We start from the raw sequence: 13,223 nt of genomic DNA on the forward strand, positions 1-13,223 counted from the left end.
TAAACAAAGTTACAGTGGAGTTATAGATGGAAATACACAGTAGTAGTGCAGGGAGGAGCACATAATCAGGGCACTGTGGTTACTATTCCAACCAGGATATAACTCTGCATAACGCTTTCACCTCTGAACTTGTCACAGTTGCTTGTGCCTTCGTTGCTTTTCACATCTTTGCTTTGCTTTGTAGTTGCACCACATAGTACTGCACCTGAATTTACATGACAACTAGCTCCTGTTCCTCAACCTGTGTTTTTCCTTGGTTGGAAGCCAGCGAGCAGCCCCAGTGCTCAGGCAGCATCCTTGGGGTGTGCTGGGAGTGCTGCCGCTGGGCTGCAAGTACAGGGCTGCAGCAGGGCTTGGCTTCTGTTATGATTTCAAGAAGGGTAAAATATCAGTGAGTTCAGCTGCTTGGGAGCTACCTGAAATAACTATTCATTTATTTGCTGATGCGTGAGCCTCTGTAGAGCAAAAAGCCTGTTTTTCCCCCGGGTCCCATGGTAAGGAGGTTCCAATCTGAAGATCCCACTATTACACCAGTTAGTCACCACTAATCCTGCGTGATTTACATTTACTTGTAAATTTTGCTTGTGATGCTGTTCAGTCTCTGTTTTAATTTCATGACTGATTTCGGTGTATTAACCACTGGCAGTAATCATTGCGCGTGTCACAGACCTTGAGGTTTCCATAGGGACAAAGTGATTCCCCATGATGGCTTGCATAGATACTGGTAAACCACTGCCCTGCTCACATTTGGTATTGGTTCTTAAGCCAGCTATGTTAGGGGCTGCTGTAACAGTAGCAGGGAATGGAACATAGTCTGCCTTTAGTTATATGTTTGGGGTACACAGCAAGTCCTGCCTTCAGAGCCAATTTGTGCCCAATAGGGTTTGCTCCATCTCACTGATGTAGCTTAATACACACTAGCAGTGAATTCAAATATTCCCAGGCAATATTCCTAGCCTGGGGCTAATGTACTGAGGGGATCTTTGTATAGAAAACAATTGCTTTCCTGCAAGCAGTCTGCAGAGGTGGAGCATCAGAAGGGGTGCATTCACAGGATGGGAAATTAACAGTCATAGAGCTGTCTGCTCAGTTCACAGAGTGTTATGAGTCTGGGAGGTGCTGATGCTCATCTTAATGAAACTTGCCAAACTAATCTCCATTTTAATGGATTATTTGTAATGGCTGCAAACAGCAAGCTGTAGTGGAATATGCCCATCGTGTTTTCTTTCTTGCAAAGAAGACTGCAGCATAGAGCATGAAAATTATGAGTCTTCATAAGAAAGTCATGCTTCTGAAGTTATGGGATGGTGCAATGAATGCTGTACGTCATCTCAGTTAAAGCGTGTTGCTGTTAATGACTGGAAAACAAAAGTTGTGACATGGAGAGCATATCCCAGCAAGGCCCCACCAGGAGTGCCCTCACTCATCCAGAATGCAGCAGCTCAAATGTACAAACAGAACACTGTGTTATTTAGCCTGCTTTGCACGGATGTGATTTAACTTGACAGCAGCTGAGCTTACCTAGAGGTGTCTGATGGCTGCTCTTGCTCTCTTTTACAAGACCCTGTGATGGGAGGTGAGATGCAAACCAAAAATAGCCAGTGAAATATCCTCTTTAGTTACACGGTGGTACGTGCATCTGTTCAATGACCTGGATTATATGTGGTTTGTTTGGCACATTTCTTCCAAGTGAACTAAAGCAAAATGAAGAGAGAGACCCCAACATCTGAACATCCTTCTCTTCCCCCTTTTCCTCCCTGATGTGAACTCAGTAGAAACGTTTGGAGTCAGTTTGTTATCAGTCGTCTGTGGAAATACAAAATAACAAAGAAGAAAATAACTAAAAATTGCTTTCTTGTTTGTTGGTTGGTTGGTTTTGTTCAGTGAGACCCCTTTGATCATTATCATAAGGGAGAAATGAAAGTGGCTGTTAACTCAGATGGACATTTCTTGTTCACCTTCTTTATGCCATTCTGACATATTCTCTTTAGCACTCCTGGGAACAGAACACCACTGAGCTCTGTCACTCAGCTCACTTATTCTGTACATTAGCCTGGTGTAAGCAAGGGAGCCCACGTGTCCCATTGGCATTCCCAGCTGCTCCCAGAGCTGTCCTTGTCATCATGTGTACAGCTAGGACATGATTCCCCAGGGCCTTTTTCTGTCTGGTCACAGCGCACATCGCTGTGAGCTTGTTAGTTTAGCTCTGCATGTCCTCTGTACTATTCACACAGGCTGTCGATGCAAAGGAAATGCTTGTAGGTTAAGATATGGGCTGTCTCAGTCACACAGGTGGAACGTGGCAGGGTACAGCTTGTTCATCTGCAAGGAGGGAAGCTGGGTCATGGGTCTGTGGCATTTTCTGCTATGCTGACTGCCAAAATCCCCTTAAAAAGCCATCTCCTCATTCCCTGCATAGGAGAAGCTTTGATACACTGCATTTATGTTCACATACTGCTTTTCAAAGGGCAGAAGCTCCTGTTGGCATGGCACAGGGCTGTCCTGGTACACAGAATCTCTGTGGTGGCACAACTCTGTCCACACACTGCCTGCACAGTGCTCAGCTCCATCTCCTGCTGCTGGAGCAGCACAGGGCCCTGCCTGGCTCTCCCCTCCCGGCTCTCATCTCCTGCTTTGTTGATATTTTTCTGCAAATGTTCTCCCTCTGTTTATAGAAGAAATAATCCATGTATCCGTCTCGTGTTGTGTTGAAGTTGTCACTAGAAATGTGAAGTATTCCCTTTCTGAGCTCTCAGCTATCTGTTTTCAAGTGTGACGTCCTTAGGGTAAGCTCTAGGTCTGCTCTGTGGAGTCCTGCTCAGTTTTATTACTAAACCAAAGATGAACCAGAAGACATTAATGCAGTTTTATTCCCAGCTCTTGCTGCACTGACTCATGTAGGCAGAAAGAGACCTCCATCTTCCTTTTTCCTTTTCTTGGAGTGCACTGATGCTTTATTTGGCTTGGAATAGCATGGCTGTCTATACTATAGGCTGGAAAGCGAGTGGCCTCCTAACATTTCAATTAATACTGTCTGTGCTGTATTTGCATGACAATCTAGATGATCCCAAAGCTTCAAGTCTCATCTATTCCATCCGATTTCTCAGCATTATTATTCGCTGGCTTTCATATAGTGAAAAATATCTTTTCTGCAAAATGAAAGGGAGGACCTCTGCCTTTCAAGAAATGGCAAAACTAACTAGCATGAGAGTTTGCTTTGGGCCCTGAGAGGTGCAGTAACGAATCTTTTAATGGTCCTGTTCTTGTCCTTATCCAGAGTAGAAAGATGTCTTTGAAAACATCCTGGTGTATTGTGAAATCAGGTTCTGCTGTTTTGGAAGAGACTTTTAAAAAGAAAAATCAGGGGGGAAATAGCAGAAAAACAAAAGCAAACCCACAGGAGTGGTGAATTCTTAGTGGAAAACTGGAGTAGGAAGACTTACTGTGTGCTCTGATAATGACCAAAGGAAAAAAAAAGGCAAGTGATGGACCTTAATGATCCCTAGACAGTTTTTACAGGTATAGAGCAGCAAAACCAGCCTCAGCTTGGTCTCTTTATCACCCAGCTGTCTTCCCTGTGGCACAGCAGATCATCCCATGCTGCTTCCTTTTATCCCCGTAGCACTGTGAGATGGCTTTGTTTGCTCGGTGGGAGGACTTTCCTTAGCTGTCTGTATTCCTGCTTCAAGCTGGGACAATTTCAGGGAATTAATGATGCGTATTCATCATAAGCAAACACACCTTATTTGTACGGGTTACTACAGTGGAAACCTGAGCAATCTTATCTAGGAGTTATTCCCAAGAAGCTCCTGCCGGGGCCTGGGGCCAGGCAGTGCACATGGCAGCGGTGTTCTGACACAGGAAGCTGAGGACAGCAATGGGTTAAAAATTTGCTAAGCAACAGAAACTCTCATTTCATTCTCTTAGAAAAGGAACATTTTTCCTCTTGGCTTTGGATTATTATTATTATTTTTTTCTCCTAGCTAACCAGTTCTGTACATCTTTTGTTTTAGAAATCAGAGCTGGAAGAGAGGGGCATGGGGCTGTGGGCAGTGCAAAGAACAACCCAAAAAACCCAACAACATAAGGATGAAGTTCACAAATGCCATAGCATTTCAAATCTGGGTACTTTTGTGACTCTTCCACATTAGTCATAAACATGGGCACTGTAGCTTTGCTGTACAAAGAGATGGCTGATAACTCATATGCACAGTGAGGTACAGTGCTTTTGGAGGGTATTTCCTGCTGGTCGAGATCCATGTTTCTGCATGCCGAACAGAGCTACTCTCTGCTATAGAGTGTATCGTAATGGCAAAGGGATGGAATGAGGTTTAATTACTATAGCTGTAATAATTAGCAGGAGCCCATGGGCCTCACAGATATGGTGTGAGGGATTAGAACCCAGGCTTCTGGTCCTCGTGCAGAGGTAACCATCAGCAACTCTTGCATCCCAAGCAAGCGATACCTCTTAGCCTGATAAATCTGGATGGTCCTCTTCAGGGCAAGGAAGTTCCTGCCTGCCATGTCACATACACTAATTCATTATTGTTTACAACTCTTCTGTTCTTCTGAGATCCTGGTTTTTGGCTGTGAGAGAAAGCATCTGCTGGTGAACTCGTGGTCTGGGACTCCATACTCTTTGCCCAGACTCAGATACAGCTCTTCCTCTCATTCCTGTTTTGCATATTTTAGTCATACACAGAGAAATGCACACAGTGAGTGATTCCCGTGATTTCACAGGGATCTGTCAGTGCTGGCTCCCAGACAAGACAAGCCATTTTTCCTTTCAAGTCTCAAAGAATACCAAATATCCAAGCATGCCCTCTGACTCCACATACCGTGCTGTTAACAGTAGGGCATTATTGGTAATGCAGTTTTGTCTTCCTAAACTCCTTTCTGCTCTGTATCTCCCATGTGAGCAGCCACATCTGTGCCCAAAAGTAGCACAGGGAGCACAGACCCACCTGCACTGCAGGGAGCTCCTTATTGCTCCTGTTTGACATGGAGCTGACTGAGCCAGACACCTGGTGCTGAGGAGCTGCTGCCATGTGAGGATGCATCTCCCAAAGCCTCTGGCCATCCTCTGACCTTTCTTGTGGGCAAAAAGTGCAAGACTGATGGTTTTCCATTAGCATGCTGCAAGCTGTCTCATATTTTAATATGTAGGTGCAAATAAAATACTAATCAAATAGATGCTATAGGTATTTGGATGTAAAAGTGCTTAATCTCAGAGTTCTTCAGAGCCTCCTGGAGATGAGCACAGCCTGAGGCTGGGGAAGGCCCTTTGCTGGATCCTGGGGGCCGCTGGGGACCCAGGGTAGTGCCCCACCTGCAAGCTGCTATGTGTGAGTTCAGGACTTTGGCATTGTGTTACTGCAGTATGCTTTAAAAAAAGCTTTATTTTGAGTTATAAAATGGAAAAAGAAAATATGTTATGCACAACACCGCAGCCTGTTGCAAGTAGTTAAGCTGACTGAACACTGTTTGCTGGCATGCACAGGGGATGCAAAGGCACCTCTGTGTGCCAGCGCTGCTCTGCTGGCCAGCTGTGAGCAGAAGGAAGACCCAGGGCTGCAGTGAGGGAGAGGAGTGCTTGTCAGCTTCTGATTTCTGGGGCTCTGGAAGATGGTTTTGATGAAATTGTTCTCCTAAGTGAGAGGAAAGCTGAAGAAACCTGTTGTGGTGCTTTGGTCTCCAGTGTGGGAATGAGGTTCTTCAGATAAAAGCAGTGTTTGCGCAGATGCTGCCTTAATTGAAGCCCCCGTGAGCAAATAGTGAATTAATTCTGCCTTTCTGACTGTAACTCCTTCTGTGCCTCAGCACTTGTCGTTTCCATCTGCCAAGGAAAAATAACAAGATATGCCGTGGATAAGTTGATGTATGAACTGAAGAAAGCAGAGAGAGTTGTCCAGCATCCTTTGAGATACCAAACATTCACGGGGTTTTGTTCATCACTTTGCAGCTTTTGTGTCCCCAGAAAGGATGTAGGAAAATAAGTTATTGGTAACAGTCTCGTAAATGCTGCAGCTGTGTGAGCGAGCACACAAGGGCTCAGGATCGTAGTGGCATTTTTTACCTATTTTTCCTGTTCCCCTTTATTTTCCCCCCTGACTTTTATGCTCTAGATGAACATTAGGGCTTGCCGTTTCCTACCTTTCTGTCAGCCTCCTAATTAGCAGAAGCACACAGTCTGGGCAGCTGGGGCTTTGACGGCTCACATGCTCTCATTTCTCACTCAGAAGATTCCCATTCATTCAGGATTGGTGCAGCCCTGGCACCCCTCCTCCCCCCTTTCCCCCCACCCTCCTTCATGCCCCTCACCGCGCCTCCAGGACTTCAGCTTAGCATTCAGTGGGAGCGATGCGCTGATGCTCTCCCCGTAGACCTCCAGGCTGCTGGTTGGAGCCATCAGGGAACGGGAGGAAGAATTACCCTGTGTGTTTGTGTGGCTGTGCTCCAGTAAATATTGTGATGCATCTGCTGCCAGCTCTGGTCTAAGGGAATCTACCTAGCATTTAAATTTTGATGGGGAGCTGTTCTGAATAATAACAGTGCAGCCGGCTGTGAGTCAGTGCATGTGTGTTGACTGAAAAAAAAAAAAAAGCCCTCAAAGCTTAACGCTTGCTGAACGCTGAGCTGCAGTGCTTCGCTTTTCCCTCCTCCTTTCTTCTTTTCTTTCTTCTCTTGACTTCCTCTGTTTTGTTTCGTTCTCGTGGGCATTTCACATAGATTTTGTGCACTGGCGGTGGGAGGGAGGGGAGTGAGAAGGATCAAAACCAGCCCAGCCAAAATAAATCCTCCACGAAAACTCAGGAGTAGCGTTTGCAATGGGCGCTGTGATGGGTACGTTCTCCTCTCTACAAACGAAACAAAGAAGACCATCAAAAGGTAAGATCAGCTTTGCTTTTCCTGTCCCTTCTGTGTATTTGCTACTATAAAAATTAGTATTAGGAAGGGAGGAGAAAAGGAACATGTGCCGCTTGCAAGTAAGCCAGCAGTGTTTATGTGAGTTGTAATTTGCAGAGGAGAGGAGAGTGGGATGCGAGGTGGTGGAGGAAATGTGTGGGCACGAGGAGATTGCTGTGGAGGGGCTTTGGAGGAGAGAACCATCTGAAATCTTGTAATCCTTCGTGCAGGCATGGACGAGGAGGAGAAACTCAGTGGCTCCATATGCAGAGCTCTTGCAGGAGAGACCTGTTTATTCCCAAATCCCATGCTCTGTAAATCCACTGAGCAGGGAATAAAACGTAGATGCACAGCAAATTCTTCCCAATACCTTGTGGTTTCTTTCTCAGAAAGTATTGTTAGAGGCAACATCGTATTTCAGTAATCCAACACCAAGCGTGCAGTGCTAATGATGTGTGTTTTATGAGCATTATCAAGAGGAAAAATATAAGGATATTTTTATAAGGGAGGAGAAGAGAGGAAGCTTGTGGGGAAAACAAAATAATAGAGAAAGTGAGCAGCAAACCCAGGGATTAAAATACTTAAATACATAATTACTGGCTGCAAAATGCTGGTTTTTCTGGAGGTCTGTTTTGTACAATGTGCCTGAGCTCTGCTCAGTTTCTTGCGGGGTTAATTCAAAAATTCCATGGTGCTGCTGAGCAGAAAGTTGAAAGCACTGCTGGGGGGACATTGGTTCGGTACAGAATGAGTGTTGTTGAGAGAACACCAGAAAGGAAAGCTTGAAACTTTGGCAAGTCTGTCTGATGTTTGGGAGTATTCCCTGCCAGAACCTCTGTGTTTAGCAGTATATCAGTATTTTTAGGGTAGGTCTCTATTTCCACTGCATCTGTTGCTCAATCATATGTATGCTTTTGAATCAAAAGCTGGTATAGATTTTCTAGCAATTCAAAGGAAAAAAATATATATCCTCTTTGGAGATAAAGAACTTCAAGTACTCGCTGCAAAGAGAAAAATAGGAAGGACTGTGGAAGGGGTTTAATTGTGCAAGTTTTTGAGCAAGTATAAAATCTTGTGTTCTTGATGCAAGACAAGTTGTTGACCTGGTAGGGTAAAATCTGACGATATTGTGTGTGTATGCATGGTTTGCAGTTGGTCTTTTTGTGTTATGCATAATACAGCCATGATTGTCTGGGATGTGTGATATCTGCTATGGTACAAGATCTGGCCAGTGAGACCCTGAATGACACATGGAGCAGTGTGCTGCTGGGCATTGCCAGGTGGCAGTGGTTGTGGTGGCAGCAGGCAGGCTCCCATTCACCTGTTAGAAGTCTGAAGGCTGTGTCTGGTTTGCACTAGGTGTAGATGGTTTTTGGCTGAATATGTCTGTTCTCCACTACATTGCTGACTTCCAATTGGCTCCGTTCCCCAGTGGATGGAAGAAATTGCTCCGCTGGAATTCACAAGCAGTAAAAATGCAGTGCCTGGTCACCCTTTTTACCATCTACAGTGGGATTCAATCTTGCTGATGCCTGCTGCTGGCTTTGGTTGTTCAGCTATATTTATCAAATCTTGTGTTCCCAGAGTTATCTCCTCTTGGCTCTGATGTGTTGTCCAAGTGTTGCTGTCGATCAGTAGGGTACTCAGTTGGAAAGAGTAAGTTGGAAGAAATCCCTTTGATTTTCTTGGATATTTCCGAAGGGGTGTCACACCATTAGATCACTCTTAACATGGCAGGAAGGAGCATTGTGGACCACTGCTGTTGGTTTAGTGCAAATATTCTTCCATCACTCCAAGGATCCCACCTTGTCTTTGCAAAGCTCTCAGAGCACTGAGCAGATGACAAAGTTCTGCCAAAGGCTCTGCCTTCTTGGCTGTAGGGCTCAATGCCTGCGGCGCCCAGGTTAGCTGCTCCATGTGGTAGCATGGTCTTCTGTTGAGTGAATTGCTTGTGATCTGTTTAATTAGATTATTTATCTCCCGTTTGGTTTTTAGTATTTCTGTGTGTTTATTTGGATATTTCAGGATTAATATAAAAGCTAAGTAATACTTAGTAGCTGTTACAAGTAGTTGTAACGGGTCTAGATCCACAGCTCCACAAATTCACTATAATCTTGCTAACTGTGAGCTCTTCCAAGGCATTGGAAGACAATTTGTACAGCCTTGTCTTGCCAAGCAGCTTATGGACAGATTTTAAGCTGCTTTGGTGTAATAAACCACAAGCAAAACCTATACAAGTATCCTGTTTAACGAATAAGTAAAAGAAGCAGGCGATGTCTAAAGCCGGGAGCTACCTATCTATAAAGAGGTAGATGCTGACAGAGAGGGCTGAAGAGCCCAGTGCTGAGCCTTTCATGGCTTGGTGCAGAAGTTGGGGCTAATATTTCTTCCCCTTGCACCTCACATGGAGCCAGAAACTGCCTTAAAGTGCAGAGCAACGGTCTGCCAAATGCAGGACATTTTCCCTGGGAATGAACAGTGCTGTTTGTAGGAGAGATCCTATTTTTGGCAGGTTGTGAGCCATGCAGCCTCTGCTTTGGGATAACAGTTTCTGTTTCCTAGATTTGTGTTCCTAGCAGCAAAGCTTTCCGTGGTCTCTGAGATGATTCTAGTTAGTCAATGAGGTGAGTCAATGAGGCTTCTGTGGTGATGCAGGGTAGTTCCATAGGTTGTTCATACATTTCATCACAAGTTATTTCCTCCGCTCTCCTGAATTGATGGCATTTTAATTTCATTTCCTTTTGGGATTCCTCTTGCCTTCTTCGGCTTCATGAGTTGACCAAATGAAAGGTAGCGCCTCGTCACTCCTGTCCTATCAGCAAAGCTTCTCAGCCATCCTGAGGAGCCAGTGGGGACAAACTGGCCTGAGCCAACAGCTGGGGTACTGCTGTCACCTTCCCAGCCCATAGAAAAATGGGTCTGGAGGCACCAGGGATGGTAAAACTGCTGGGAGTTCAGTGCACCAAGCACCACTGAAGCCAAGAGGAGCACCCAGCCCTCTCTTAGCGCATTAGCAGTTAGCAATAGATACAAGATGAAGATGGACATGAGAATTTCAAGTTGCTTGTATGTCCTCCAGCAAACATAAGCAATAAAATGGTAAATGAGTTAGGGGGAAAAAAAATAAAAACAACACTAAAAGGCAGAGGGCCAGCACAGCAGATAACGCACAGCACAAATACGTCTCTGTGTTCAACTCACTGCTGAAATAGAGATTTCTGATGTGTTCTTACAGTCTGCAGCCAATCAGGACCAAATTTGTGGCTAGGATCAGCCATTTTCGTATTTGTCATGGAAACGTTCAGATCAGCAGATTTGTTCAACAGGGTGGATTTCTTGTTCTGGCTGCGTTCTGTAGTCCCCATGTGCAGTGGGGATGTTTACACTGCCTTTTGTGGGAAATTCAATTCCAATAACAGGGAAAGGTCGAGGAATAAGGCATCAGTAGTGTTTGCTCTATCTTTTCTCTCTCCCACCCCCAGTGAAAGTGAAATATAACTCAAATATTTCCATTGCCTGTGTCTTGTTGGCCTTGAAGCTGCAAGCTCCAGCTCCTACTCTGGCTACACAAGCAGAAAGTACAACAGGAACAGCTTTTTCCTGGGAAGTACCTTTGTGATGGACATCTACAGCAGCACTGGGTAACAATGCTGATTGATGTCATCACTCAGAAGTGATATGGAAAAATCCTGCTGACAGATACGTGCTCATCAATGTATTCTGCTTTGTCTGTGCAAAACGTTGTGGTGTCTCCCAGGTGTGAAGCGTGCACAGGAGGCCCTTGAGATTGTTGTCACCCAGCATCCCTGGGATGCCCGTTAGGTGACATGGGGGCATGGGAACTGCTTGAAACCCACTTCTGCACATCTGTGTCGTGTCAGAGCAAATGTGACTGGGAGATTTTCTTAGAGACTGGGAGCCACAGCCATAGGCAGGGCCTTGCAGACCTACAGCTACTTCTTGACCCTGCTTCCCCATCGTTCAGCCCAAGTGTATTTAGCTCCAGTGTGGCAGCTTGCTCTATTTGCCTTCCCTTGCTCTTGCTTTGCTTCCTGCTTGCTTCCCTATAAATTCAGCTCCCGCCAGTGAGGGAAAGTGATTTCAAATAGCTGGTCTTAAGAACGAGTAACACTGATTAAATTAAAATAAGCCGTGCGTTTCCCTGATTGCTTCCCACGCAAGTACAGCGCCTGCATGAACTGCTGTAGTCAGACCCAGAAAGTAAAATGGATGGGGGAAAGTCCATCCTGTAGCACACTGCATATTACAGCACATTAGCATCCAAGGTGTGTGTGTGTATTCCCTGCCACTGGCACAGCTCTGTGTGGCTCTTGCTGTGCAGCAAGGGTTGTAATGGTGCTGAGGCTGTGAGCAGCCCAAATGCTCAAGTGCTTCTTCTGTTGCACTGGGGAAAGCCCTGGGTGCTCATATCTTTCTTACTAAAAATGATTGCACAGGGAACATAAAGGAATAATGCAGAAAGGCTCAATCCAAACAGTGCTTTCTTGACATATTTGACACCCAATGCTCTGCACACACCAGTGTTTGCTTTCCTCTTGCTCCAGCAAAACTCTCTTCTCCCAAAGCTTGTTCTGTAGGTGGTAGATTGGCAAGTAGCCATAGTCAGACTTGACCCTGGGCTGCATGTACTGGTGTCCCAGGGGCTGGAACATCACTCTGTGTGGTCCTGAGCCTCTGTGACACAGTGCTTGTTCTTGTCTGGTATTCTAACATATGAGCTGACTGAGGGTCTGATTTGCAGTGCTGCACATGCAAAGCTAACCAGACTGCATGCAGATAGACTAATGACTGCATCAGAGCAGGGGGGATATCCCATCTGAGTGCCCACTGATCTGTGCAGGAGGATGGGCAGAAGTGGGATGTGAAATCCCGAGCCCATGTGGCCCCTTCCTCCTTATGGGGTCAGTGAGCATATAACATGCTGGGATGTAAAGCCAGCCTGAGACTGCTCCTGCAAGTGCCTTTTCCTTTTTGATCAAAAAGGAGCTGTCTCAGTGGGATGCTGAGCCATTTGGAGTCTGGTAGCCAGCAGGAGGGAGGAACTGCAGCTGAGCTGCTGCCCTACAGTTACCCCTGTGATGGAGCTGCACATGGCTCACCATAGACCATCAAGAAAACAAGCAATGTCTGATCAGTTGTTTTCTGGGTGATGCCGTCAGATGCAGCTCTTTATATGGCTTCATTTGCATTTTTTTTAGCTAATGCTACTCTATCTCCTCCCTCTGGCCTGACTGCTGATGGAGGTAACATGGAACGTGGTTGAGAAGCTGACAGAGGTGTTCAAGAAATGTTTAGATGTTGTAGTGAGGGACGTGGTTTAGTGGGAAATATTAGTGGTAGGTGGAGGGTTGGACTGGGTGATCTTAGAGATCTTTTCAACCTTGGTGATTCTGTGATTCTCTCCCAGGCTGCTGGCTGGGGGGGGCAACGTGGAGGAGAGGAGCAACCTGCTGTCTCAAATGGCTGCAGAAATGCTTCGTCTGGAAATGCTCAGACTTGGAAGAAACCTTGTCATATCTCTGCATTGTTTTTACCCAGACGGAGTCCCTTGAGAGTTATTGCATGGAAATTGTTGTTGTTGAGGGATTAGCTGTGAGATCAAGGCTCTTAAATAACATCCATCCTGCTCCGTTCTGGACAGATGATGACTGGTAGCTGCAGGGGTGTGAAGTCCACAACTCCCGCCCTATGCCACTTCCAGCTCAGGCTCTGATTACTCCAAGCTCTCCAATCCTCAGCTGCACCCTCCACCCCACTGCTCCGGCTCCAACAGTGACAGGGTTGCAGCCAAACCCATCACCCTGGCAGAGCCAAGAGGAGCAGGTGCAGCTTAGTGTCCTGGCATTGATATCAGCATCCCTCATTTCTGAGGAACGTGCTCCCACTTGCAGACTGGTGCCATAAAATGCTCAGCAGCTTGTGGTTATGCCCTGCATTTTTCGTCAAGATGCTTGAATAATGACCTAGCCAAGCTGCGCCCATGTACTTAATGGCTGTGTTTCTCTCCTATTAGCTGGAATGTAAATCAGTCTGATGAAAGAGCTTCGTTTCCCTATAGATCAAACCTCTGAGGATGGCTGACCAGAGGATGCTGCTGCAGGAGGAGCAGCTCAGCCTGGGCTGGGTGGGAGATGTGCTGGTGCCAAGCTGTGGTGCTCAGCTGCAGCAGCGTGCTGAGCTTTTGTGTGCAGTCATTGCTACATCCACACAGCTTTGCTGTCTCAATTGCCTGTGGTTTAATTTTGCTGTATTTTGTTAAATATTGAGCTATCCCCAACAGGATGAGATTTTGGGGG

The 13,223-nt window shown here is 45.9% G+C and overlaps 1 protein-coding gene and 1 long non-coding RNA gene across 3 annotated transcripts in view; one reads left to right on the plus strand and one right to left on the minus strand.

The window, feature by feature from the left end:
• Positions 1–13,223, plus strand: part of KCNIP1 (potassium voltage-gated channel interacting protein 1) — a 206,074-nt gene that overhangs the window by 79,617 nt on the left and 113,234 nt on the right. The window contains exon 1 of one of the 2 annotated variants that reach the window (XM_015876311.2): positions 6,713–6,888. The exons of the other annotated variant lie outside the window; for it this stretch is intronic. Coding sequence (XP_015731797.1) covers positions 6,828–6,888 — 61 coding nt within the window. The 5' untranslated portion in view covers positions 6,713–6,827. Of the gene's footprint in view, positions 1–6,712; positions 6,889–13,223 lie in introns of those variants that run through there. 2 annotated transcript variants of the gene reach the window in all.
• On the minus strand, positions 5,380–6,446 carry LOC116654044. The gene is made up of 2 exons (XR_004308888.1): positions 6,322–6,446; positions 5,380–5,836 (listed from the first exon to the last, which is right to left on the minus strand). It is a non-coding gene; the product is annotated as an uncharacterized LOC116654044 (long non-coding RNA).

Source organism: Coturnix japonica, chromosome 13, assembly GCF_001577835.2.
Source record: "Coturnix japonica isolate 7356 chromosome 13, Coturnix japonica 2.1, whole genome shotgun sequence".
NCBI classification, from domain to species: domain Eukaryota; kingdom Metazoa; phylum Chordata; class Aves; order Galliformes; family Phasianidae; genus Coturnix; species Coturnix japonica.